The 26,480-nt window shown below is 45.7% G+C and overlaps 2 protein-coding genes across 2 annotated transcripts in view; one reads left to right on the top strand and one right to left on the bottom strand.

Annotated features, from left to right (window-relative positions):
• LOC124017002 (disintegrin and metalloproteinase domain-containing protein 22-like) overlaps positions 1–22,452 on the top strand; it is a 116,970-nt gene extending 94,518 nt beyond the window's left edge. Inside the window, exons 16-35 of the mRNA XM_046332334.1 lie at positions 1,547–1,631; positions 1,747–1,837; positions 2,067–2,118; positions 5,343–5,442; positions 5,740–5,811; positions 5,924–6,016; positions 7,055–7,186; positions 7,276–7,339; positions 7,433–7,538; positions 7,702–7,821; positions 11,490–11,658; positions 11,797–11,908; positions 12,915–13,005; positions 13,116–13,169; positions 13,359–13,559; positions 14,421–14,521; positions 14,734–14,800; positions 15,765–15,854; positions 16,867–16,990; positions 17,785–22,452. Coding sequence (XP_046188290.1) covers positions 1,547–1,631; positions 1,747–1,837; positions 2,067–2,118; positions 5,343–5,442; positions 5,740–5,811; positions 5,924–6,016; positions 7,055–7,186; positions 7,276–7,339; positions 7,433–7,538; positions 7,702–7,821; positions 11,490–11,658; positions 11,797–11,908; positions 12,915–13,005; positions 13,116–13,169; positions 13,359–13,559; positions 14,421–14,521; positions 14,734–14,800; positions 15,765–15,854; positions 16,867–16,990; positions 17,785–17,805 — 1,945 coding nt within the window. The 3' untranslated portion in view covers positions 17,806–22,452. The remainder of the gene's footprint in view (positions 1–1,546; positions 1,632–1,746; positions 1,838–2,066; positions 2,119–5,342; positions 5,443–5,739; positions 5,812–5,923; positions 6,017–7,054; positions 7,187–7,275; positions 7,340–7,432; positions 7,539–7,701; positions 7,822–11,489; positions 11,659–11,796; positions 11,909–12,914; positions 13,006–13,115; positions 13,170–13,358; positions 13,560–14,420; positions 14,522–14,733; positions 14,801–15,764; positions 15,855–16,866; positions 16,991–17,784) is intronic.
• A 248-nt stretch (positions 22,453–22,700) lies between these two features.
• Positions 22,701–26,329, bottom strand: LOC124017058 (GTP-binding protein 10-like). Its single transcript, XM_046332435.1, is given in 11 exon segments — positions 22,701–23,641; positions 23,757–23,880; positions 24,107–24,184; positions 24,295–24,402; positions 24,564–24,616; positions 24,769–24,842; positions 25,046–25,190; positions 25,340–25,431; positions 25,611–25,721; positions 25,723–25,802; positions 26,193–26,329. Coding segments are annotated over 11 exon segments (1,140 nt in total). The 5' UTR covers positions 26,226–26,329; the 3' UTR covers positions 22,701–23,399.
• Positions 26,330–26,480: the final 151 nt, after the last annotated feature.

Raw genomic sequence — 26,480 nt, 5'->3', positions numbered from 1 at the left:
GGGAGAGGGGGTGGTATGGGTTCTGTCTGTCTGTCTCTGTGGGGTGGGGGAGAGGGGTGCTATGGGTTCTGTCTGTCTCTGTTTGGAGTGGGGGAGAGGGGTGGTATGGGGTCTGTCTGTCTGTCTCTGTGGGGTGGGGGAGAGGGGGTGGTATGGGTTCTGTCTGTCTGTCTCTGTGGGGTGGGGGAGAGGGGGTGGTATGGGTTCTGTCTGTCTCTGTTTGGAGTGGGGGAGAGGGGGTGGTATGGGGTCTGTCTGTCTGTCTCTGTGGGGTGGGGGAGAGGGGGTGGTATGGGTTCTGTCTGTCTCTGTTTGGAGTGGGGGAGAGGGGGTGGTATGGGGTCTGTCTGTCTCTGTGGGGTGGGGGAGAGGGGGTGGTATGGGGTCTGTCTGTCTCTGTGGGGTGGGGGAGAGGGGGTGGTATGGGTTCTGTCTGTCTGTCTCTGTGGGGTGGGGGAGAGGGGGTGGTATGGGTTCTGTCTGTCTGTGTTTGGGGTGGAGGAGAGGGGGTGTTATGGGTTCTGTCTGTCTCTGTTTGGAGTGGGGGAGAGGGGGTGGTATGGGGTCTGTCTGTCTGTCTGTCTCTGTGGGGTGGGGGAGAGGGGGTGGTATGGGTTCTGTCTGTCTCTATTTGGGGTGGGGGAGAGGGGGTGTTATGGGTTCTGTCTGTCTCTGTTTGGGGTGGGGGAGAGGGGGTGTTATGGGTTCTGTCTGTCTCTGTTTGGGGTGGGGGAGAGGGGGTGGTATGGGTTCTGTATGTCTCTGTTTGGGGTGGAGGAGAGGGGGTGTTATGGGTTCTGTCTGTCTCTGTTTGGGGTGGGGGAGAGGGGGTGGTATGGGTTCTGTATGTCTCTGTTTGGGGTGGAGGAGAGGGGGTGGTATGGGTTCTGTCTGTCTCTGTTTGGGGTGGGGAGAGGGGGTGGTATGGGTTATGTCTGTCTCTGTTTGGGGTGGGGGAGAGGGGGTGGTATGGGTTCTGTCTGTCTCTGTTTGGGGTGGGGGAGAGGGGGTGGTATGGGTTCTGTCTGTCTTTGTTTGGGGTGGAGGAGAGGGGTGGTATGTGTTCTGTCTGTCTCTGTTTGGGGTGGAGGAGAGGGGTGGTATGGGTTCTGTCTGTCTCTGTTTGGGATGGGGGAGAGGGGGTGGTATGGGTTCTGTCTGTCTCTGTTTGGGGTGGGGGAGAGGGGGTGGTATGTGTTCTGTCTGTCTCTGTTTGGGGTGGGGGAGAGGGGATGGTATGGGTTCTGTCTGTCTCTCTTTGGGGTGGAGGAGAGGGGGTGGTATGGGCTCTGTCTGTCTGTGTGGGGTGGGGGAGAGGGGTTGGTATGGGTTCAGCCTGTCTCTGAGTGTGTGTGTGTGTGGGGGGGGGTTCTGATGCATTTTAGTCCCTTCAAACCATGCTTTCTGTCAGACTGATTTGTAATAGACTGTCATAGCCTCAAATGAAAAAGTTAACATTGGCTGTTGGTGACATCCTTATTTGACAGGACAAAAAAGTCTGGGAACCCCAGTTGAGAGATTTAATTACTTCCTCTCTTTTTACCAGAGGGAACCGGTTCCATAGCAGCTGGGGAGGAGCTTCCTATATGGGAGGAGTATGTTCTCTAACTAAAGGAGGAGGAGTCAATGAGGTAAGCCCCGCTTCAGGATAAAAATGGACCACGATCACCATCTCTTTTAGGCACAAATTTAAGAACTTATTCTCTCTCTCTGTTTTCTCTCTTTTCTCCTCCCTTCCTCTGTCAGTATGGGAAGACAGATGAGATGGCCATAACCCTGGCCCAGTCTCTGGGACAAAACATTGGCATCTTTTCTGACAAGAAGAGGATCCTCAACGGTACACACACACACACACACACACACACACACACACACACACACACACACACACACACACACACACACACACACACACACACACACACACACACACACACACACACACACACACACACACACACACACACACACACACACACACACACACAGACACACACACACAGGCCACACACTCACAGGCCACACACACTGGCCACACAGAGACATGTATGTTGTGTGTTCCACAGGCGAGTGCAAGTGTGATGACCGTTGGTCTGGCTGCATCATGGATGATGTTGGGTAAGTTTCCTCTAAAGTACTTTGTTTCCCAAACAACCTGTCGCACACTGCCATGGCAACAGACCCCATCTCCCGCGGCAATGCTGACATTCCAAACATGTGTTCCCTCTGTGCATCTCTGTTTCGCTGTGATGTCATAGTGTGTTAGTCTCTTAGAGAAGAGGGTTGTCACTATCTGACCATGTAAGAAAGGATGGAAGTACTGCACTTTTAACCACTAACCCTAACTCACCATAACCTTACCCCTAACTCTCACCCTTAAACCTAACCCTCAACCTTAAACCTAACCCTAACTCTGAACCTAACCTTAACTCCGACTAAGAACTAATATCTCATATACGTGTTCATCACTTCTGATGATATTGCCACCTTTGTTCATCTTAGACTGGCCAGAAAGTGACTAACCAGAAAAATAGTCAGTCTGACTTAGTTGGACATTTAGACAGGGAAGAGCATCTGAATTAGGACAAATAATACATTCACTGTGATTATCTTGTTAGTGTTGACTGGGTTAACAATGTCTGGAGCATTAGAAAATACTTCAGACTGCATTGTAGTTCATGAAATATTCCACTAGATGGCAGTAGGGGCTGTTGTTTACTCCAGACATCAGTAACTTCAGGCACGACTGGCCAGGGATTCATATTAGTAACACTATCTGTGAGTGATTGGTCATGTCCTGAACTGCCACATAGAGTTTCACCAATCACATTCTATATTCTGGATATTATGTTATACCTCTCTTGGTTAACTGTGGAGCTCTTGTACTGTCCTTGTCAGCCAAATGTTTACCGTTCATTGTGTGTTTCTGTGTGTACACGCTTGCTGCTTTGCAGCTTGTGTGTGAGTGTATCTATATGGATGCAACTGTGTGTGAGTGCTGTGTGTGAGTGCTGTGTGTGTTAGTGTGGAGGATGTGTGTCTTTACCCCTCTTCTTTAATACCTCTTGCGTTTCCCCTCAATCCCAAATGGGACAGCAGGTGAGCAGAAGCTTGGCTGGAACGCTGCTCGTGCAGTTTGAACCAATCGGCTGCCTGGAAGGGTTGTCAGTCATCTCAACCTTTCCCATTCCATCCAATAGCATTACGGCCTCTGTGGCTCGACGTCCCGCCGTAGCTTCGTCTTCTTCAGATGATGATGATGCAGTGTAAAGAAATACAGCTCTGTGGTCTGATCTCAGCTGTATTTATTTATGTTCATTATGTACATATATTTTTCAGATTTATTTTCATATATTTTTTCAGTTTTGGGCTGATGTCACTCGCTGAGCACTTTCGGAGCAACGGATTGTACTACTGTTATACTCATAGGGGGATCCCTTTTCCCCCTTAAAGCTTTGACAATGAGCCCTACCCATCATGTCTTGTCCATCTAACCGATTGATACAGTCTGCAATGTCATTCCCGTACGAGACCAAAGTGATTTATCTCCGTTAATACTGTACTCAACAGCACGGACCCCTTTTAGGATTCTATCTTTGATATTGTTATCTGACTTTAGCAACCTCTCCGTGGGGTCAGCATGTCAAAGGTCAGAAGTTATTATTTACCCTTTCCCCAGCACATGGCTCTTACCCAGACTCCCTCTCTCTAAGCAGAGGTCAATGGTATTTCAGACACTCGTATTCAATGAGCAAGTATCAGTCACTTTTTATTTTCTCTTCTCAGCGCCTGCATGTCTGTTCCTGTTAACTAATACTGACAGTCTACTGTGTGGTGGTCCTCTCCATCAAAAGGGTTTGGGTTCTATCTGCTCTGTGTGTGTGTGTGTGTGTGTGTGTGTGTGCGTGCGTGCGTGCGCATAATTGGGTTGTTAGCCAGCCTGGGGGTGCCATAATGCACTAGATGAATGAGATACTTGTGTTTGTATCACACTGGGTTCCTCTGTGTCAGGTTCTTCATTACTGAGGGTTTTACTATGTTGAGGCTATGTTGGGTTCACCGCCCACAAATGGGAAATGTTCTTTATCAGTCATCATACACTATCCTCTCTTCATTTAGAGTGTTTAGCGAGAGAGAAGAAGAGACCGAGAGAAACATAGAAAGAAGTAAGGGATGGTTGATGTATATCTATATTGCCATTGGAGGTCTCTCTCTCTCTCTGTTATTGTGAGCCTTTGTTTGATTCCTAATCAGTATGACTCTCACTACTATTGTAAGTGCTACAATAATCCAAACTCAACTCAGTCCCTTGACTTCCACCATTTCCTTTCTCCGGGAAAGCTCCTGTTGGGCCCAGGATTTGCTGCATTGTGTTTACAGCACTAGCTCCCATTAGCCACTCACTAGCATTACTACTCAAAGCGGATACATATTTGCTGTATCATTTAGCAACGGTGCTATGGCGAGACAGGACAATGGCGTCTGAGGCTAAGCCCTGATTGCAGGAATGCAGAGCAGCAAGGGGCCAACACTAACAATGACAGACTAACAACAGAAAGACCCCTGATTGAGTGTCAATTGCTTACTAGAAAACCAGGTGCTATTGATTTCTTCAGGGCAAAGGTGGTCTGCAGAAATGTATTAATTTCAAGTCAATCATTTTCTGCAACAAAAGACACCTTTGTCCTTAAGCTATCAATGGGACCTGATTTCTGCCACCACACATCACAGATTGTGCGAAGGTTATGATTCACAACCAGAAGCACCAACAAGGACAATAACAACAACAATAATAATGTGACAAATATTATTTCCTCTACACACCATCAGTAAATATTAATCTAGTATGCCAATGCCTTACCGCTACTCTCCCTATTCTCTGTCCCTGACTCTGACTGTGGTCATCAACAGATAAAAGGTGTGTGTGTGTGTGTGTGTGTGTGTGTGTGTGTGTGTGTGTGTGTGTGTGTGTGTGTGTGTGTGTGTGTGTGTGTGTGTGTGTGTGTGTGTGTGTGTGTGTGTGTGTGTGTGTGTGTGTGTGTGTGTGTTATTCTATAGATGGTGGGCTGTAAGGGATTGGATTGAACTGAAATGGAACCAACTCTTAGAATCAGTCAGAAATGTTAATCAGTCTTATTCAACACGTTTTGTGGTGAATGCTTCCTTCCTGTTCATATAGGGTCATTTGTAAGTATATACCACACTACTGGCCTTCTCTCTGTAAGGACAACGCTAAAGCAACACAAGAGTGGCACAGTGTGTCTCAGAGGGATGTGTGTTGTTGTTGACGTGCTGCAGTTGTTTCCACTGTAACTGCGTGACTCTGTGGTTGTGTTGAACAGCTTCTACCTGCCCAAGAGGTTCTCCAACTGCAATGTGGAGGAGTACCACACCTTCCTCAACACTGGTGGTGGAGCCTGTCTCTTCAACAAACCCATAAAGGTACACACACACACACACACACACACACACACACACACACACACACACACACACACACACACACACACACACACACACACACACACACACACACACACACACACACACACACACACACACACACACACACACACACACACACACACACACACACACCCCTGGAGGGGGATAATGAAGAAAATAACTTCAAAGCTTATAAAGCGCTTTTCTTAAATTTCACCCAAAGCACTTAGATAAACCTAACCTCTCTCCTCTCTCCTCTCTTTCACTCTCCCCCCTCACTCTCTGTGACTCCAGCTGGTTGACCCTCCAGAGTGTGGGAATGGTTTGGTGGAGTCAGGGGAGGAGTGTGACTGTGGTAGCCCAGCGGTGAGTAGCTGAGAGTGGACAGACATTGGCCCTAGACACCTCTGGTCCTGGAGAATCTACAGGGAACCTTGATTCATATGTGTCTGTTTATGTGTTTGTGTTCCTTCACTAGGAGTGCGAGAGGGAGGGAGAGAAGTGCTGTCAGAAGTGTACACTCACACAAGGCTCAAAGTGTAGCGACGGACTCTGCTGTAACAACTGTCAGGTACAGGACACTATGCATTGTCACAACACGCATATATGCATATTCAATCAATCAAGTGTATTTAGAAAGCCCTTTTTACACCAGCAAATGTCATGAAGTGTTATACAGAAACCCAGCCTAAAACCCCAAACAGCAAGCAATGCAGTTGTAGAAGAACGGTGGCTTGGAAAAACTCCCTACAAAGGCAGGAACCTATAGAGGAACCAGGCTCTGAGGGGGTGCCAGTCCTCTTCTGGCTGTGCCAGGTGGAGAGGAACCAGGCTTTGAGGGAGTGCCAGTCCTCTTCTGGCTGTGCCAGGTGGAGAGGAACCAGGCTTTGAGGGAGTGCCAGTCCTCTTCTGGCTGTGCCAGGTGGAGAGGAACCAGGCTCTGAGGGGGTGCCAGTCCTCTTCTGGCTGTGCCAGGTGGAGAGGAACCAGGCTCTGAGGGAGTGCCAGTCCTCTTCTGGCTGTGCCAGGTGGAGAGGAACCAGGCTCTGAGGGGGTGCCAGTCCTCTTCTGGCTGTGCCAGGTGGAGAGGAACCAGGCTCTGAGGGGGTGCCAGTCCTCTTCTGGCTGTGCCAGGTGGAGAGGAACCAGGCTCTGAGGGGGTGCCAGTCCTCTTCTGGCTGTGCCAGATGGAGAGGAACCAGGCTCTGAGGGGGTGCCAGTCCACTTCTGGCTGTGCCAGGTGGAGAGGAACCAGGCTCTGAGGGGGTGCCAGTCCTCTTCTGGCTGTGCCAGATGGAGAGGAACCAGGCTCTGAGGGGGTGCCAGTCCTCTTCTGGCTGTGCCAGGTGGAGATGAACCAGACTCTGAGGGGGTGCCAGACCTCTTCTGGCTGTGACAGGTGGAGAGGAACCAGGCTCCGAGGGGGTGCTTATATAAGAGTGCATGGCCATTAAGACCAGATTGTTCTTCAAGATGTTTAAACATTCATAGATGACCAGCAGGGTCAAATAATAAGTACAGTGGTTGTAGTTTGTGCAACAGGTCAGTACTTCAGGAGTAAATGTCATACACCTGCTGACATGCTTTGACCTGTGTTGTGTGTGGGCAGATGGAGTTTATGGGCGTGGTGTGTAGGGAGGCAGTGAATGACTGTGATATTCCAGAGAACTGCACTGGTAACTCCAGCCAGTGTCCCCCGAACGTGCACAAGATGGACGGCTACTCATGTGAAAAGGAACAGGTAAGAGATATCAAGAATGATCAGAGTGGACCAGTTGGTGTGTACAGGTGTGTGTTTGTGTTTGACGTGTACCATTCCTCTGTGTCCAGGGTCGTTGCTTCAACGGGAGGTGCAAGACCAAAGACAGACAGTGCAAGTACCTGTGGGGAGAGAGTGAGTAACGTTTTCATGTCGACCTCAGACACTCAATGCAGGGTTATTTATGTAGGTTGTGACATCATCCCTGTTCATTGTTTGATTTTTCAGAGGCGACCGCTGCTGACAAGTTCTGTTATGAGAAGTTGAATATCGAGGGGACAGAGAAGGGGAACTGTGGGAAGGACAAAGACACATGGGTCCAATGCAACAAGCAGTAAGGACACTTGTTTATGTCACAGTTCTGATGTGCTTGAATACAATGACATGACATCACACTGTACTTTTATCCTTGAACATAACATGTGTCCAGCAAAGTTTAGGTAACTAATGGGACCTGAACTTAGAGAGAAGGTTCATCACTACTTCCTGTGTTTCAGAGACGTGCATTGTGGGTACCTGCTATGTTCCAACATATCGCCGGCCCCCCGACTGGGAGAGTTGCAGGGGGGACTGACGTCCTTCTCTGTTGCACAGCACAGTGCCTCGCTGGACTGCAGGTACACAGACACACACACACACACCACTCAGCCCAGTGTGACTCGGTCAGAGGTTATCAGACTCTGACTCATTCAGCGCGTTATGGTTCTCCTTGGGTTGCTAAGGAATTACAGTCCATTAATAGATATTTACACACGCTGATTGATAAAGCGACCTTTTTATACTTACGTTACTAAACACAATTACTATTTAGCGGAACAAAATTCCTATTATGTGGACCCATTTATCTTTAATTTTACTGTAATTATCATGAACACACAACACCACCAACCCACATAAGCACCTTTAGTCAGACTCTCTCTGGGGATGCAATTTGTCTCAACTGATGATTTATTTATTTATTTAATAATTCAAAGACACATACAGTGGGGCAAAAAAAGTATTTAGTCAGCCACCAATTGTGCAAGTTCTCCCACTTAAAAAGATGAGAGAGACCTGTAATTTTCATCATAGGTACACTTCAACTTCAGACAAAATGAGAAAAAAAATCCAGAAAATCACATTTTAAATTTTTAATTATGGTGGAAAATAAGTATTTACCCTTTGTTGGCAATGACAGAGGTCAAACGTTTTCTGTAAGTCTTCACAAGGTTTTCACACACTGTTGCTGGTATTTTGTCCCATTCCTCCATGCAGATCTCCTCTAGATCAGTGATGTTTTGGGGCTGTTGCTGGGCAACACAGACTTTCAACTCCCTTCAAAGATTTTCTATGGGGTTGAGATCTGGAGACTGGCTAGGCCACTCCAGGACCTTGAAATGCTTCTTACGAAGCCACTCCTTCGTTGCCCGGGTGGTGTGTTTGGGATCATTGTCATGCTGAAAGACCCAGCCACGTTTCATCTTCAATGCCCTTGCTGATGGAAAGAGGTTTTCACTCAAAATCTCACGATACATGGCCCTATTCATTCTTTCCTTTACACGGATCATTCGTCCTGGTCCCTTTGCAGAAAAACAGCCCCAAAGCATGATGTTTCCACCCCCATGCTTCACAGTAGGTATAGTGTTCTTTGAATGCAACTCAGCATTCATTGTCCTCCAAACACGACGAGTTGAGTTTTTACCAAAAAGTTATATTTTGGTTTCATCTGACCATATGACATTCTCCCAATCTTCTTCTGGATCATCCAAATGCTCTCTAGCAAACTTCAGACGGGCCTGGACATGTACTGGCTTAAGCAGGGGGACACATCTGGCACTGCAGGATTTGAGTCCCTGGCGGCGTAGTGTGTTACGGATGGTAGGCTTTGTTACTTTGGTCCCAGCTCTCTGCAGGTCATTCACTAGGTCCCCCCGTGTGGTTCTGGGATTTTTGCTCACCGTTTTGACCCCACGGGGTGAGATCTTGCGTGGAGCCCCAGATTGAGGGAGATTACCAGTGGTCTTGTATGTCTTCCATTTCCTAATAATTGCTCCCACAGTTGATTTCTTCAAACCAAGCTGCTTACCTACTATCTTCCCAGCCTGGTGCAGGTCTACAATTTTGTTTCTGGTGTCCTTTGACAGCTCTTTGGTCTTGGCCATAGTGGAGGACAGGTCAAGTCTGTGAGAGCCAGAAATCTTGCTTGTTTGTAGGTGACCAAATACTTATTTTCCACCATAATTTGCAAATAAATTCATAAAAAATCCTACAATGTGATTTTCTGGATTTTTTTTCTAATTTTGTCTGTCATAGTTGAAGTGTACCTATGATGAAAATTACAGGCCTCTCATCTTTTTAAGTGGGAGAACTTGCACAATTGGTGGCTGACTAAATACTTTTTTGCCCCACTGTATATATATAGCCAAGAACAAGCAGTCCATGCATTAAAAACCTAGCAAGGATAACACGATAAAGTCTTAGCTTATTTAATAATAGGACATATGAAATGCTACAAATTTGAAGAAACATAGTTAAGGGATACAATTGTTTCTGGTAAAATAATGAAAGATTAGAAAAACAGTATTTGATATATGGTCCATTGTGGATGATGCAGGCCTCCAGAGCACATACAGAATAATGCCTATAGCTCTCTCTCTCTCTGACGATGCAGGCCTCCAGAGCACATACAGAATAATGCCTATAGCTCTCTCTCTCTCTGACGATGCAGGCCTCCAGAGCACATACAGAATAATGCCTATAGCTCTCTCTCTCTCTGACGATGCAGGCCTCCAGAGCACATACAGAATAATGCCTATAGCTCTCTCTCTCTCTGATGATGCAGGCCTCCAGAGCACATACAGAATAATGCCGATAGCTCTCTCTCTCTGATGATGCAGGCCTCCAGAGCACATACAGAATAATGCCTATAGCTCTCTCTCTCTCTCTGATGATGCAGGCCTCCAGAGCACATACAGAATAATGCCTATATCTCTCTCTCTCTCTCTGATGATGCAGGCCTCCAGAGCACATACAGAATAATGCCTATAGCTCTCTCTCTCTCTGATGATGCAGGCCTCCAGAGCACATACAGAATAATGCCTCTAGCTCTTTCTCTCTGACGATGCAGGCCTCCAGAGCACATACAGAATAATGCCTATAGCTCTCTCTATGACGATGCAGGCCTCCAGAGCACATACAGAATGATGCCTCTAGCTCTCTCTCTCTGACGATGCAGGCGTCCAGAGCATATACAGAATAATGCCAATAGCTCTCTCTCTCTGACGATGCAGGCCTCCAGAGCACATACAGAATAATGCCAATAGCTCTCTCTCTCTGATGATGCAGGCCTCCAGAGCACATACAGAATAATGCCTATAGCTCTCTCTCTCTGATGATGCAGGCCTCCAGAGCACATACAGAATAATGCCTATAGCTCTCTCTCTCTGACGATGCAGGCCTCCAGAGCACATGCAGAATAATGCCAATAGCTCTCTCTCTGAAGATGCAGGCCTCCAGAGCACATACAGAATAATGCCTATAGCTCTCTCTCTGACGATGCAGGCCTCCAGAGCACATACAGAATAATACCAATAGCTCTCTCTCTGACGATGCAGGCCTCCAGAGTACATACAGAGTAATGCCAATAGCTCTCTCTCTGATGATGCAGGCCTCCAGAGCACATACAGAATAATGCCTCTAGCTCTCTCTCTGACGATGCAGGCCTCCAGAGCACATACAGAATAATGCCTATAGCTCTCTCTCTCTGACGATGCAGGCCTCCAGAGCACATAAAGAATAATGCCTATAGCTCTCTCTCTCTCTGTGATGATGCAGGCCTCCAGAACACATACAGAATAATGCCTCTAGCTCTCTCTCTCTCTCTGATGATGCAGGCCTCCAGAGCACATACAGAATAATGCCTATAGCTCTCTCTCTCTGACGATGCAGGCCTCCAGAGCACATACAGAATAATTCCTCTAGGTCTCTCTCTCTGATGATGCAGGCCTCCAGAGCACATACAGAATAATGCCTCTAGCTCTCTCTCTCTGATGATGCAGGCCTCCAGAGCACATACAGAATAATGCCTCTAGCTCTCTCTCTCTGACGATGCAGGCCTCCAGAGCACATACAGAATAATGCCTCTAGCTCTCTCTCTCTCTGACGATGCAGGCCTCCAGAGCATATACAGAATAACGTCTCTAGCTCTCTCTTTGTGAATTCAATTCTATATTTGATTTATGTCCCTGTGTACCTTCTATATGAATGGATCCTCTGTAACTGTGCTGTGTTGTGTGCTGTATGTCAGTGGGGGTCATGTGATGATAGACGGGGACAGTGACCTGGGCTATGTGGAGGATGGGACAGCCTGTGGGACAGAGAGGGTCTGCTTCAACCACAAGTGTCTGCCCCTTCAGGAGTTCAACTTCAGCACCTGCCCTGGAACCACCGAGAAGACTATCTGTTCTGGACACGGGGTACGGATACACACACACAAATGCACAAACACACACATGCATGCACACCCACTTTCTCTCTCTCTCTCCAACCTTTCAGCTCCTAATACATATTTTTTGGTGTGTGTGCCTGCATGCTTGTGTATGTGTGTGTTGCAGATTTGTAGTAACGAGCTGAAGTGTGTGTGTCACTTGGGTTGGACTGGAGACGATTGTAACTCCACGTCTCCTCTCAGCTACCTGGTGGTTGGACCCACCGCCTCTGTATCAGGTACACATAACTGCACACGTCTCCCCATCTCTCTCTAACTCTTTCCCTCACACTCTCTCTCACTCTTTCCCTCACACTCTCGCTCACTCTCTCTCTAACTCTCTTACTCTCTCTCTCTCTCACTCTCTCTCTAACTCTCCTACTCTCTCTCTAACTCTCTCTAACTCTCGCACTCTCTCTCTCTAACTCTCTCTCTCTAACTCTCGCACTCTCTCTCTCTAACTCTCGCACTCTCTCTAACTCTCTACTCTCTCTCTAACTCTCTCTCTCTAACTCTCGCACTCTCTCTCTCTAACTCTCGCACTCTCTCTCTCTAACTCTCACACTCTCTCTAACTCTCCTACTCTCTCTCTCTCTCTAACTCTCTCTCTCTAACTCTCGCACTCTCTCACTCTAACTCTTTCCCTCTCCCCCTATTTACACTAAGATTCTGTGAGAGGTTTTGGTTGGACATACATATTTAAGCCTTTATTTTCATCATAAATCATTGGTTCATTCATTGTTTAGTTATTTAGCATATAATCATTATTTTTGGCCTTTACGTTTGCATTAGTATTTGTTAAAAAAACAACAACCAGGCACATCTTTCTTTTTGTTTGTTGTTTATTTTCACACACATTCTTTGTCGACAGGCTCATGTCATTGATGGAGTGACGCTGAGGTCAGATCTGAGTTCCTCTTCATTGTGTTTGCTCCTTCTGTGATGTCACTTCCTCCTCTCTCTCCTCCTCTCACCCCATCCCAGTCTCCCCAGCCTGTAGTCAGTCATGTTTTTGAATCTTTCTACGTTTCCCCTCAAAAACATACACATCAATGTTTGTCATCTGTTTCCTCCCCCCTCTTTCCTTCCAGATCTCTTCCCTCTGAGTGTGCTGTGTTTTAGTGTACTATTGAAGTGAGGTGTACCCACTTGATCACTTCAAAGTGTGTTTCTCCTACAGATTCATCTGGAAACAACTATAATACAGTTTGTTTATAAAGTGCTCTCTCCCCCCTCCTCTGTCAGGTATCACCAGTACTAACATCATCATCGGGGCCATCGCTGGCTCCATTCTGTTCCTGGCTCTCATCCTGGCCATCACCGCCTGGGGATACAAGTGAGTACAGCTGGACCTCAGCTCTTGACCTGGGATAGCTGACTAGGAACTGGCTTGGGATCCTGTCATTGGTCAGTGTGTCTGACGTGACTGTCCTTCTTCACTAACAGGAGCTACAGACAGCGGTGCTACGTTGAGTCAGAGGTTCACAGAAGATTCTGCAGGTTTGTCATCCTTATTCGTTCCCATTTACATTTTTGTCATTTAGCAACGCGACTTACAATTCCACATTTTCTATAACGGTCATTAGTTGTTGATCTATTTATGTGTTGGTCAATTTGTTGATGTGTTTGTGAAATCACATCTTTGTCATGACAGTGTTCAGATGCCTAATGTTTGTTGGCCTTTCTCAGGCAAATGCCTCCGGGTGACTATGTGAAGAAACCCGGGGATGCAGACTCGTTCTACAGTGACCTGGCCCCTGGGGTCAGCACCAACTCAGGCTGTAGCTCCAAGAAGAGGTCTGGCTGTCTGTCTAACCTGCAGATATACACGCTCTCTTTCCCCCCCTCCATCGCCTCCATCTCACAAAACATCTCTCTGTTTGCATTCAGGTGTGACACCATCTCACTGCCATCGTAAACGTGTGTGTGTGTGTGTGTGTGTGTGTGTGTGTGTGTGTGTGTGTGTGTGTGTGTGTGTGTGTGTGTGTGTGTGTGTGTGTGTGTGTGTGTGTGTGTGTGTGTGTGTGTGTGTGTGTGTGTGTGTGTGTGTGTGTGTGTGTCTCTGTGGTGAGGGGGTTTCTTATTTTGTGTGTGTCGAGGGTATCGTGTCTTGTTCGCAATATGTGTAGTTGGTTGTGTTGGTTGCAATATGCCTCTTTCTGCACATTCTTCTCATCATGTTGTCATGGTATCACTCCCTGTTGTCATGGTATCACTCTCTGTCATCATGTTATCGTTCACAGTCGTCATGGTGTGGTAGTCTGTTCTCATGGAATGTACCATCAGTCTCCTTCCTCTCCTCCTCCTACCCTGAGCTGTCTGTCTGTTCTCTGCTGTAGACAAAGGAAAATAATATTATAATAATATATTAATATGCAGTCGTGTGTGCATACATTTTACGTATAGGTGGTCCCAGAAATCAAACCCACTAAACAGATGTTGTAAATCTGGGCTCCCAAGTGATGCAGCGGTTTAAGGCATTGCATCTCAGTGCTTGAGGCAACCGACCGTATCACAACCGACCGTGATTGGGAGTCCCATAAGGTGGCACACAACTGGCCCAGCGTCGTCCGTGTTTGGCCGGTGTAGGCCGCCATTATAAATAAGAATTTGTTCTGAACTGACTTGCCTAGTTAAATAAAGGCTAAATAAAAAAAATAAAAGTCTGGGGATCAGGTTGTCAGTAATGATGATCGTGATGATAATGGTTATCACTGTTTCACAAGGAAATCTAACTCTGTGTGTGTGAAGGTCTAACGGTCTGTCCCACTCGTGGAGCGAGCGAATCCCTGACGCCAAACACATCTCTGACATTTGTGAGAACGGACGACCCAGGAGCAACTCATGGCAAGGTACACACACACACACACACACACACACACACACACACACACACACACACACACACACACACACACACACACACACACACACACACACACACACACACACACACACACACACACACACACACACACACACACACACACACACACACACACACACACACACAGAGTTATATTTCCCTGTGCTAACCATGTGTTACTGTGTCCTTCCTCTGTAGGAAATCTGAGTGGAAATCGCAAGAAGTCTAAAGGGAAGAAGTTCCGTCCTCGCTCCAACTCTACAGAGTAGGTCACCATGTTCCTGGATGGGCTTCCACATGGCTCAGGGATTGTATTTACACCCATCCAGTCACTATAGAAATCAGCTCAACTAGCAGCAAGCCAAGAGGTTCTGTATGGTGAAATAGACTTATACAGATTGTAGGGTACTTGTAGAATCTGTGAATCCAGCATTTCACAAGAACTTTATAAGAAAGTGTATTAATGAGTTACGCCATGGTCCTAGAATGTTCTACTGCATTGTTCTATAAAGAAAAATGTCATTGTAGAGTGCATGTGGGACTTAATGGCAGTCACTATGGCCATGCTTGAACAGACAAATGCTATTTGTTTTTATCTAAGGGTTAGTGTTACGGGTGAGGGTAAATGTAAAGGTTAAGTGTTAAGGTCAGGGCTATTGCTTAGAAAGATGACATCTGTGAAACCATACTACTGTCCTTTCTAGCATGGCCACTCAAAAACAACCCTAACTGCACATGCTCCCCGTGAATGAACACAATTAACGCCTTGTTGACCTTTCAGCCTTGTTGACCTTTCAGCCTTGTTGATCTCCCAGCCTGTTGTTTGTTTGTTTGTTTGTTTGTTTCCTGGTCTTGACACCTGAGGTCATTTGCAGAGCAACTGTTCTTGTTTGAATGCATGGGAGTGAATGAGGAGAATTTAACTGCTTGGACTGATTTGTGACATGTGGACAAAATGCAAATGACCATCTTACTAAAACACACATTCATCTAGTCAACTTCTTCACAGTCCCATCTTGTCTTCCTCTCACTTGCATATTGGTGGTGTGTTCAGAATGTCATTGGTCTGCTCTGCTCTGCTCTCTTAAAATATCTCCTCTTCCTCCCTCGTCCTCTTTCTCCCTCTTCCTCATCTCCATCCTCCTCCCTCTCATCCTCTTTTTCCTCCTGTTTCCTCTTCTCCTTTCCTCCTCCCTTCTCGGTGTGTCTATCAATCCCCACTCCTGCAGGTATTTAACCCCTCGCTTCCAAACAGAGCATTATGATGTAACTAAGTGGGTAGAAGATGTGAATAAAAACAGTGAAGGACCCTACCTTAGGTATTACCTCAGATCATCTCCTATTCCTCAACAACCCCCACCCCCCTCTTTTAACTCCCCTTTGGCTTGGTCTGTGTATTTGGGTTCAATTTGGCCAGGGGAGGTAGGGAAGGGTTGTACCAGTGGTTACCAAATGGGGGTCAGCTCCCTTTATCACAGATAAAGAGCAGATTGATTGGTAGTTCTGGTGATGATGTCAGAGCTTTGGTTGACAGCACTTGGTCCTCTTGTGTCTTTGGACTCCCATGATTCATTGCTTTTAGCGTACGATGGTTGGATGTATCAATAGCTGCTGAACTTTTACAACAGTTTTATATTTTGTTGAGTATTGAGTAAAATAATGGTCTTGCTTTATTTGTAATGACACCAAAAAGGAAGTCATTAGAAATCATCTCTATTACTAGTCTATTTCCTTTATTCCCTCCGTTGCTCTTTGCCATCTTCTCTTTCTTTATCTCTGCATGTTCAGTGTTGTGTTTGCTCTGATGTCATCATTGTGCTACACACATGTCTGAGTCCCCTACTGAGTGTCTCTGTGCTCACCGGCCTGGACGGTTCACATTTACCCACCATGACACCATCTCCACTACACCTTCTGGTCCTGGACCAGCCCGATACACCCCAACACAGGCACAGGTCTAGTCAAATTAACTGTACTCAGTGGGTGTCTGACTGACCTGCCCACTCCCACTCCAGCCACAGCACAGCTGACCCTGTTGCATTGCTGATGATGGTGCAGCGGTTGATGATGTCATAGGCAGGTCGATGAGCGGTAGAGGTGACTGTTCCCAGACCAGGGCAGTTCAGGCTGGTCTACTCTGGCACAGGCAGATGCTTCCCCTAACCACAGCTCTAGGGTCAAATTATCATACTCCCAATCTGAACCTTAAACATTAGGGTCATGAACAAATGTCTGCCTCTGTGTTTAGGTGCAACTTCTGCCTATTCCGGGCAGATCAGTAAGAATGATGATATCACCGTTTATAGTGAGGTAATTTCCTGTCTCTTTCAGGACGCTCTCCCCGGCGAAGTCGCCCACCTCCTCCACGGGGTCCATTGCATCCAGCCGGAGGTACCCTTACCCCATGCCCCCCCTCCCCGACGACCAGAAGAAGGCCAACAGGCAGAGTGCCAGGGTAAACTACTATAATAACACAGTATATTTACATTTACATTTAAGTCATTTAGCAGACGCTCTTATCCAGAGCGACTTATAGCATATACTGTACATAACATCTCATATGTAACATACTGTACATAACATCTCATATGTAACATACTGTACATAACATCTCATATGTAACATACTGTACATGACATCTCATATGTAACATACTGTACATAACATCTCATATGTAACATATACTGTACATAACATCTCATATGTAACATATACTGTACATAACATCTCATATGTAACATATACTGTACATAACATCTCATATGTAACATACTGTACATAACATCTCATACGTAACATATACTGTACATAACATCTCATATGTAACATACTGTACATAACATCTCATACGTAACATATACTGTACATGACATCTCATATGTAACATACTGTACATAACATCTCATATGTAACATACTGTACATAACATCTCATATGTAACATATAATGTACATAACATCTCATATGTAACATATAATGTACATAACATCTCATATGTAACATACTGTACATAACATCTCATATGTAACATATAATGTACATAACATCTCATATGTAACATACTGTACATAACATCTCATACGTAACATACTGTACATAAAGTCCTAGAAAGTAGGTAAATACAGTAGTAGTTCATGACGTGTGTACTATAAATACCCCCATTGCATTGTGGGGTTAACTGCAGTTAAGGTACTGAAGCCTTTATCTAATTATAGTCTTTGTCTCTTCATCTCGTTTCTCTTCCTGCAGCTGTGGGAGACTTCAATATAACACTCCTGTTATCTACTCTGCAAAACTACTTAAGAACTACATTTTCGTCCACTTTTTTATGAATTAAAAAATGCAAAGCAAAACAAAATTGAAACAAAATGACGAAAAAAGTGAGCAACTGGTGTGAGCGGAAAAGAGAAGCAGAGGAAGATGAAGAGGAGGAAGGTGTGAGAGTGTGTACGAGGTCCGTCAGACCTGACCTGCTCAGTAGGGGATGCTACAGGAGCCATCTGTCATTCCTACACTGACAAGCCAAGACAGAACGAGGCAAGACAAGATCCCTTTCAGATTAGTTGGAGATCCACCAGAGATCAGCCCTTCACTCATTGGTGAGGAAAAAGCAAAGCTGTTGTGATGGTAACAGTGCAGACAGAGAGGAGAGGCCTCGTTGTGGATGCCTCCCCCACTCCCAACACCCCAACATCCCCCCCAGCTTCCACCACACTCTTCTAGCTCCTCCCTCAAACCGTCCCACCTTACCTTACTCACCTCTCCCCCCAACCCCCCTCTGGCCCTGCCCCTATGTAAACTCTCTCCTCTGATTGGTGCTCCTCTCTGTTGAGGGGCGCGGACAGCTATCATATCGGCAGATTTCTCTACCATTTTGAAGCACGCTGTTTAATTACTGTAGAAAACTCCAACACTGTATGCATGAGAACCCCCTGTTAATCAACTTTTCCTAGTGTCACAAAGAAGAAGTCTGGGACGGACAGCATGCGGGGGATGGTGATGTCATACGTACTGTAGGCCTTTAAGCTTTCTTTACATTATAGGCTTCTTCTATCTCTGTGATCAGCGACTCATTATGAACTGTATCACACATTATACTAGCCAACTGCCCCTGACATGGACCCTAGACCCTCCCTGTTCTCTTTCTTTCGCCGTGTCAGGTTTCCCTGAAGGATTTGGTTATCGTTGTAAATATGTACAGCTTAAAGGCAGAGTAATGTGTGCTTTTCTTTTTTACTTACTGGGAGGCGAATGATGAAGGGATGCTCCCCCTCTCCTCCTCCTGCTGTGGTTCGTGTTGTAGACAGACAGGGTCTCCGTAGGTCTTTGTAGAGACCCCGTACTTGTTTTTTCTGTCTGTTTCTCTCTTTTCACTTCTGGCTGAACTCTCTCTCTTCTCTCCCGTGTGTCTGTGTGAACACTCCAGCTTTCTTTTTCTTCCACAGCAGAATGTACAAACAGTGTTCTATATTTCCTCTTTGTGTCATCCCTTTCTCTGAGTAATGCACTCAGTCACAGCCCGTCATAATTAAGACAGTAAAGTTAAGAATGTCATTGATTTATAACATTAACTGAGCATTTTATCCATTTGGATATTGATAATGATGAATATATTTTGAACTAAGAGCCCTTCCTCGCTACAGAGGGGAGAGAACAAGTGTTCTTTTGTAGTTTTAGATGTGATATACATGTTCATTTGGCCATGGTGATTTAGAGAAGTTGGAGAAATGTCCTGTGACTATAATCATTCCACACTACGGTCTGTCTGTACAGCAGGGACAGACTGGCCATCTGGCATTTTGGGCAAATGCAAGATGGCCTGGTCCATTTTTTACACAGTGGGTCTTACTTGTTTTTTAAGGGGGGCAAAATGATTATTATCTTGCTAATAATGGGGGCCTCGAGGAAAGAAATGGGCCGTTGTGTTTAAAATGCCAGAGCCGATTTCTGGTCCCAGTCCGCCCCTGGTGTACAGTGTGAGACCAGACATAACAGATAGATACAACTGGAACCGACAACGCCACTGAGATCCAACTGGACGATGTGGGAATAACAATGTGGAAACTGAACATTGTCAGATGAATTTGGAATTTGTTTGGATAAAATTATTAAAATGTGCATTTTTTGCTTTTGTTTTGTTTCATTACATTTACATTACATTTAAGTCATTTAGCAGACGCTCTGTAAGTTTGCCCTGCTGTCTGTAAATGATGAAGTGTCCTGTACAGTGCTTGCTGTTTGAGATTTATAAGACCATCAGAATGACAACGGATCTACTAGCTAACACACTATCGCTGTTCTCTGGTAATCTGTCTGTGAGGCTGTAATACGAAATAAGCATGTCATTGAAATAGTGTTTTCCTTGATTGCCAATTGCTGTTATCTTCTTGGAATTTCATACCATAAACCCCATATCAGTAGTGAACAGGTTTTCAACATAATCAACCAGGTCTCAAAACATTTTCATGAATGGCCCGAGTAATCTAGTGGTTTAAATGTGGTTTAAGATTCAGGTTCTTACCTACTCAGAGTAGGATAAATTGTCCCTAGTCACTGATCCGAGGTCAGTTTTGTATCTTACCCCCCTGATGGTAAATGTTGTGAATTGGGGAGTGGAAAGCTGATCTTAGATCTGTGGCTAAAGGGAAACTTATTTGTACAGAAGTCACAACCCCCATCCTGTAGTTACTGTACTGTCCATATCAGTTAAGCCTGCTGTATGTTAACTCCGTATGCTTAAGTTTAAAATGTGGGCACTGATCGTTTTGATTTTCTACTGTATGCATTATGACTGCAAAGATATTAAGATCACCACTATATCACATTAATATTGCTACTGTATGACAAGTCTCAAGTATTTTATTTTTTACTATTAAGTACCTTTATATGTTCACTTCTCAGTGTTGTGTACAGCCGTTATTCAGACAGACCAACTGCATTATTGTTCTTCTGTGCGTTGAGTGGAACGGAGATATGATGCAGACATTTTAGTTTTTTAAAGCACACATTCGTCTTGGACTGCTCTGGCATGTGAAGATCTGTACGTGTCTTTTATGGTATGATGGGACGCAGCTATGGCAACATGGGGTGCATTATGCTATAGGGATCTGTGCAGGTGAGCTCATGTTGACTAAAGCTCTCATCACTCTTGTCTTATTTCCATTACGATATGATTGGCTGGTGCTTAGTAACTTGAGTTTTGACCAAGGGATTCCCTAGGCCGTGGTAATATGCAAATAAAGGATCATACTTGTCAAGCAATATTTAAAATATCATATTGTCTGAATTCTGACATCTATGATAATTTACCTGCAGGTCATAGGATTGAGGTATATTAGATGGTGGCAGGTGGAACCTGTCCAGGTAACAAGATGTAACTTGTCTGATGTGTGTTATCTGTATTAGTGGCTTGACTGACGTAACCCAACCGGACCCACAGAGAAACGTCCAAACGCCACAAAGTAGGGACAGATTCTTGAATGTATCAATACAACCAAGCACCAAGCCGTGGCCTGTGGAGAAGTAGGTTATATCAGGCCTCTGAATGCACCATGCAGTCTACTGAGACGTAGGTTATATCAGGCCTCTGAATGCACCATGAAGTCTACTGAGAGGTAGGTTATATCAGGCCTCTGAATGCACCATGCAGTCTACTGAGATGTAGGTTATATCAGGCCTCTGAATGCACCATGCAGTCTACTGAGATGTAGGTTATATCAGGCCTCTGAATGCACCATGCAGTCTACTGAGATGTAGGTTATATCAGGCCTCTGAATGCACCATGCAGTCTACTGAGATGTAGGTTATATCAGGCCTCTGAATGCACCATGCAGTCTACTGAGATGTAGGTTATATCAGGCCTCTGAATGCACCATGCAGTCTACTGAGATGTAGGTTATATCAGGCCTCTGAATGCACCATGCAGTCTACTGAGATGTAGGTTATATCAGGCCTCTGAACGCACCATGAAGTCTACTGAGATGTAGGTTATATCAGGCCTCTGAATGCACCATGAAGTCTACTGAGATGTAGGTTATATCAGGCCTCTGAATGCACCATGCAGTCTACTGAGATGTAGGTTATATCAGGCCTCTGAACGCACCATGCAGTCTACTGAGATGTAGGTTATATCAGGCCTCTGAACGCACCATGCAGTCTACTGAGACGTAGGTTATATCAGGCCTCTGAACGCACCATGCAGTCCCATCCTGCTGCAGTATGCTCCTACTGCGACCATAACCTTCATATGTACCGCTACAAAATGTATATAGTCGGTTCCCAAATGATTACCACCCTGCATGAGCAATATTGACTGTAAAATAAATAATTCCAATACTGACCTAAATTGTATGTAACAAATAAAATTGGGAAATCATATTATTTGATAATACTTTTGCTCAGAGAAAGATCTACCTCAAAAAGGTTAGGGGTCAAAATGATTGAAACGCCAAAGGGTTCTTATAAAGTAGTCAAAACTTTCATATTCGGTCCCATATTCCTACAGCACACAATGACCACACCAAGCTTGTGACTCTAAAAACTTGTTGGATGCAAAAATGCGTGCTAGGAATATGGGACCAAATAAATTTTTGACTGACTTTATTTGTAAGAATCTTTAGGGGTGTCAATTTTGACATTCCTTTTTGAGATAAATAAGTATTACTTGTTAAACAATCTTTCACTGAGCAAAAAATACAATATAGCTTAGTATTTTAATTATTTTACAGTCATTATTGCTCATCTTTATGGAGGGTGTCAATCATTAAGACCCCACTGTATAATTACAGCACTTGTCTTTTACTGTATGCTGTACAATGACTGACAATGCAAAAATCAATGCCCATATTTGTTTTTCTTTTCTTACAATATCATTCAGTATTGTAATATATTTAATATAAAATAAAACTTTCAGCGATATTTTCTGTGTATGTATGTTTAGTTTCCCTTAAGGTGAGGTTATTGCTAAAGGAGGCAGCATTAATTAACATGTTTATTACTACATGGTGGAAAAGCAACATATTACATCAAACAGTCAGAGACAACATCCAGCAGAAAAACACAAACGTACCCCCCCCCCTTTTTGTCAGCCCTCTTCCTCAACCTCTACTCTGTCCATAGTGTGGTCATAAGGGGAAGGCAGGACGACAACACCCTCGCCTGGGTTATGACTGTGGGTGTCAGCCCTCTTCCTCAACCTCTGTCCATAGTGTGGTCATAAGGGGAAGGCAGGACGACAACACCCTCGCCTGGGTTATGACTGTGGGTGTCAGCCCTCTTCCTCAACCTCTGTAACTCTGTCCATAGTGTGGTCATAAGGGGAAGGCAGGACGACAACACCCTCGCCTGGGTTATGACTGTGGGTGTCAGCCCTCTTCCTCAATCTCTGTAACTCTGTCCATAGTGTGGTCATAAGGGGAAGGCAGGACGACAACACCCTCGCCTGGGTTATGACTGTGGGTGTCAGCCCTCTTCCTCAACCTCTAACTCTGTCCATAGTGTGGTCATAAGGGGAAGGCAGGACGACAACACCCTCGCCTGGGTTATGACTGTGGGTGTCAGCCCTCTTCCTCAACCTCTAACTCTGTCCATAGTGTGGTCATAAGGGGAAGGCAGGACGACAACACCCTCGCCTGGGTTATGACTGTGGGTGACATCATCGTTAGTGTTTTCCATAGATAGTCTCAAGCAGGGTGCAGAGCCAGGATGAATGTTGAGGAGTCATCCTACCTGGGGTATGATAGGTAGGAACATCACCCTGACTTCCACAATATTGAAAACGTTCCAGACTGAGTGAACATGAATCAAGTTCAAACCCTTTTTCAAAACTGCAGAACATACTAACCCTGAATGTTCCACAGTTCAGCTCAAACTGAGGCGGTGGGGCCCCATGTGAGTGTGTTCTTGGCTGGGACCGCCCCTCTCAGCGCCTGTAGCCTATCACGGTGCAGGGAGTCCGTTGCCATAGAGGCATCCTTGTCTAGTGATTGGCGGATACAGGTCTTGAGGTGTGCGATGCCAAAACCGGTGGCAGCTGAGATAGGAACCACGTGTCTGAAGACCATGTTGTTCTTAGGAAGCATATCGTCGGGTAACAGGTGGGAGAACTCTGAAAGGGAGAAGCACACCAGGGGGGCACTATGAGTAGTCTAATGTCACAGATCGTACACCTTAATTACCTAAGTATTACCTAAGTTTATAATCTATGTATATCATTAGATTACTGTGTGGGTTTAGGAGTTGCTCCTGCAGCTCTGTGAGTTTGTCCTCTGCATCAGGCAGGTCCATCTTATTGACCACCAACACAGCAGGCTTACACGGGAGATCCTCCTTATACAGCTCCAACTCCTATAGGAGGGGTCGAGAGAGGAGGGGTCGAGAGAGGAAGGGTCGAGAGAGGAAGGGTCGAGAGAGGAGGGGTCGAGAGAGGAGGGGTCGAGAGAGGAGGGGTCGAGAGAGGAGGGGACGGGCGGCAGAAAGTGGGATAAGGAGAGAAGAGAGAACACATTGTGATACTGGTGCTCGGAGGGAGGGATGGGGTGGTTCCTGTGTAGATGTGTCCTGCTAGCCTCACTTTAATTAAAAGTTGAACAGCCTCAAAAGCAGACCTAAAGGGCGTTTTGCTTGCCAGCTGGAAACCACAAACGTCCACCTATGACCAGAGAGAGAAGAGAGACTTCATCAGTATTACAGCTGGAGGCTTTCTCACCACAAATCTCCTTCAGACTTTGACCATAAATTGTGTTTGTGTTTAGGTCGAACCACAAAGAGCAGCTGTCTGGTCCTCTCCACGTGTTTGAGGAACTGGTGGCCCATGCCTCTATTCATGTGGGCCCCCTCTATCAGCCCTGGGAGGTCTGCCACTGAGATCTACAACAATCCGAGAAGAGAACACAGAACGGACCAATCAGAGAGAGAACGCAGAGTTTGTAAAAACCAGAAGAAAGACCATCTTGAGAATGAACCAATCAGGTGAAGGAAATGATTGAGTTGCACACAAGGGAGGAAGTGACCTCATCTGCTTCTCTTACCTGCTTATGGTCTTCATACATGACCGTGCCAATCTCCGGTCTCAGAGTGGTGACTGCAGAACGACAACACAAACATTTACCATTCATAAATAACTCAAACATCATGGTGTCATCCTCCACTCAAACATTTGATAAAAAACTGGGTAATATATGGAACATTCACTTCAACGGGATGTGTGTGTGTAAATGTGTGCTCAATACTCACAGGCATAGCTGGCAATCTGGGGTTTGGCATGAGACAGGGCGGTCAGTAGAGAGGACTTTCCTGCATTGGGGAACCTGGTAATGATGGAGGGCGAAATCATGTTGTCAATATGTTCCTGTATGATTGTGTGTGTGTGTGTGTGTGTGTGTGTGTGTGTGTGTGTGTGTGTGTGTGTGTGTGTGTGTGTGTGTGTGTGTGTGTGTGTGTGTGTGTGTGTGTGTGTGTGTGTGTGTGTGTGTGTGTGTGTGTGTGTGTGTGTGTGTGTGTCCTGTCTCACCCCACCAGGCCGAGGTCAGCAATGAGTTTGAGGTCCAGTCGTATCTGTCTGGTCTGGCCCTTACTGGGCAGGAACTCTGAGTGGTAGGATCCTCCTTGACCCCCTCTAGCCACCAGCACACGATCTCCCTCAGTGTTCAGCTCACCTATGGAGGGGATTGATGAGCTATGGTCAGTTAAATTTACACCCAACACTCTGATCCTGAGTGCAGACATCAACATCGTCTTCAACCAGTACACAGTGCTTTGTGTCAGTGAAGGAGGTGTATGGTGTATAATGTGTGTAAAGACTTACCGAGGACCTTTCCATCATCGTTGGTGACAGTAATGCCAGGAGGAGCCATGACTTCTTGGTCCTCTCCTTTCTGCCCCCTCAGGGTACGGACACTACACACACACACACACACACACACACACACACACACACACACACACACACACACACACACACACACACACACACACACACACACACACACACACACACACACACACACACACACACACGTTGAGATTTGGATTAGATTTCTGGTAGTTCATGTCATGACACTTCCAAAAAGACATACCTGCTGTTGATTCCTACTCCAGCGATGAAGCGTTTCTGGGGGTACTTATCCTTGACCCTCTTCAGAGTCATCTCCTTCTGAGCCACCACCCACACGTCTCCCCCTTTCCCCCTGACCCCCCAGACGGGGCAGCCCCATCCCCCCACTGCCCCCTCGCACATACAGACGCAGGTTGTCCACGAAGTTACCGTACTGGAGGAAACAGAGTAGTGATGACATCATTTCACTTTGCGTCAGACAACTGAAATATCTACAGCAATTAGTATATTGTAATGTCTTCTACAATGACGAGGACAGTAACGTTAGGCTACACAGTGAAACTATTTCAATTTCCATAGCTATCAAGTTCATTGTAGAAACGACCATGTAAAACTGATAGAACACCACAACCAACTAGCTGGTCCTGTCTACGAAACTGACCGTGAAGACCACCTACGACTAGCAAAGTAAGCTAGCTAGCATGGCAACCTGGATAGTAGGGCCACACAGACAGGAGGGGTTAGTTATAAATATATTTGGTATAGCTAGCTATCTTGTTAGCGAACTATGATGCAACTGTATTTATAACACTGGGTTACTAACCTTCCGGTAACAAATCCTGCTGATCCAAACCATTTTGACTGAATATTTAGATGTTACAGTTGACTGTTTGTGGCATTTTTGCCTGAAGAGGTCAAATTAGCTGTTCACATGTGTCGTTTGAATAAGTTGTTTGGTGGCAAACGGGGCGGTGATTCGATGATGTCAGCGTCAGTCAAGGTAGCTAGTCCCGCCTCCCTCTCCTCCCCAGCTAAACTATGCACACAACATATTAGGCTATGTTGTGGGGTTTTACCTGTAGTCATAGTCTACAAATAAATCACATTGTTT

Source organism: Oncorhynchus gorbuscha, unplaced genomic scaffold (assembly GCF_021184085.1).
Source record: "Oncorhynchus gorbuscha isolate QuinsamMale2020 ecotype Even-year unplaced genomic scaffold, OgorEven_v1.0 Un_scaffold_141:::fragment_3, whole genome shotgun sequence".
Taxonomy (NCBI): Eukaryota; Metazoa; Chordata; class Actinopteri; order Salmoniformes; family Salmonidae; genus Oncorhynchus; species Oncorhynchus gorbuscha.
This window is presented reverse-complemented; position numbering and strand designations above follow the sequence as displayed.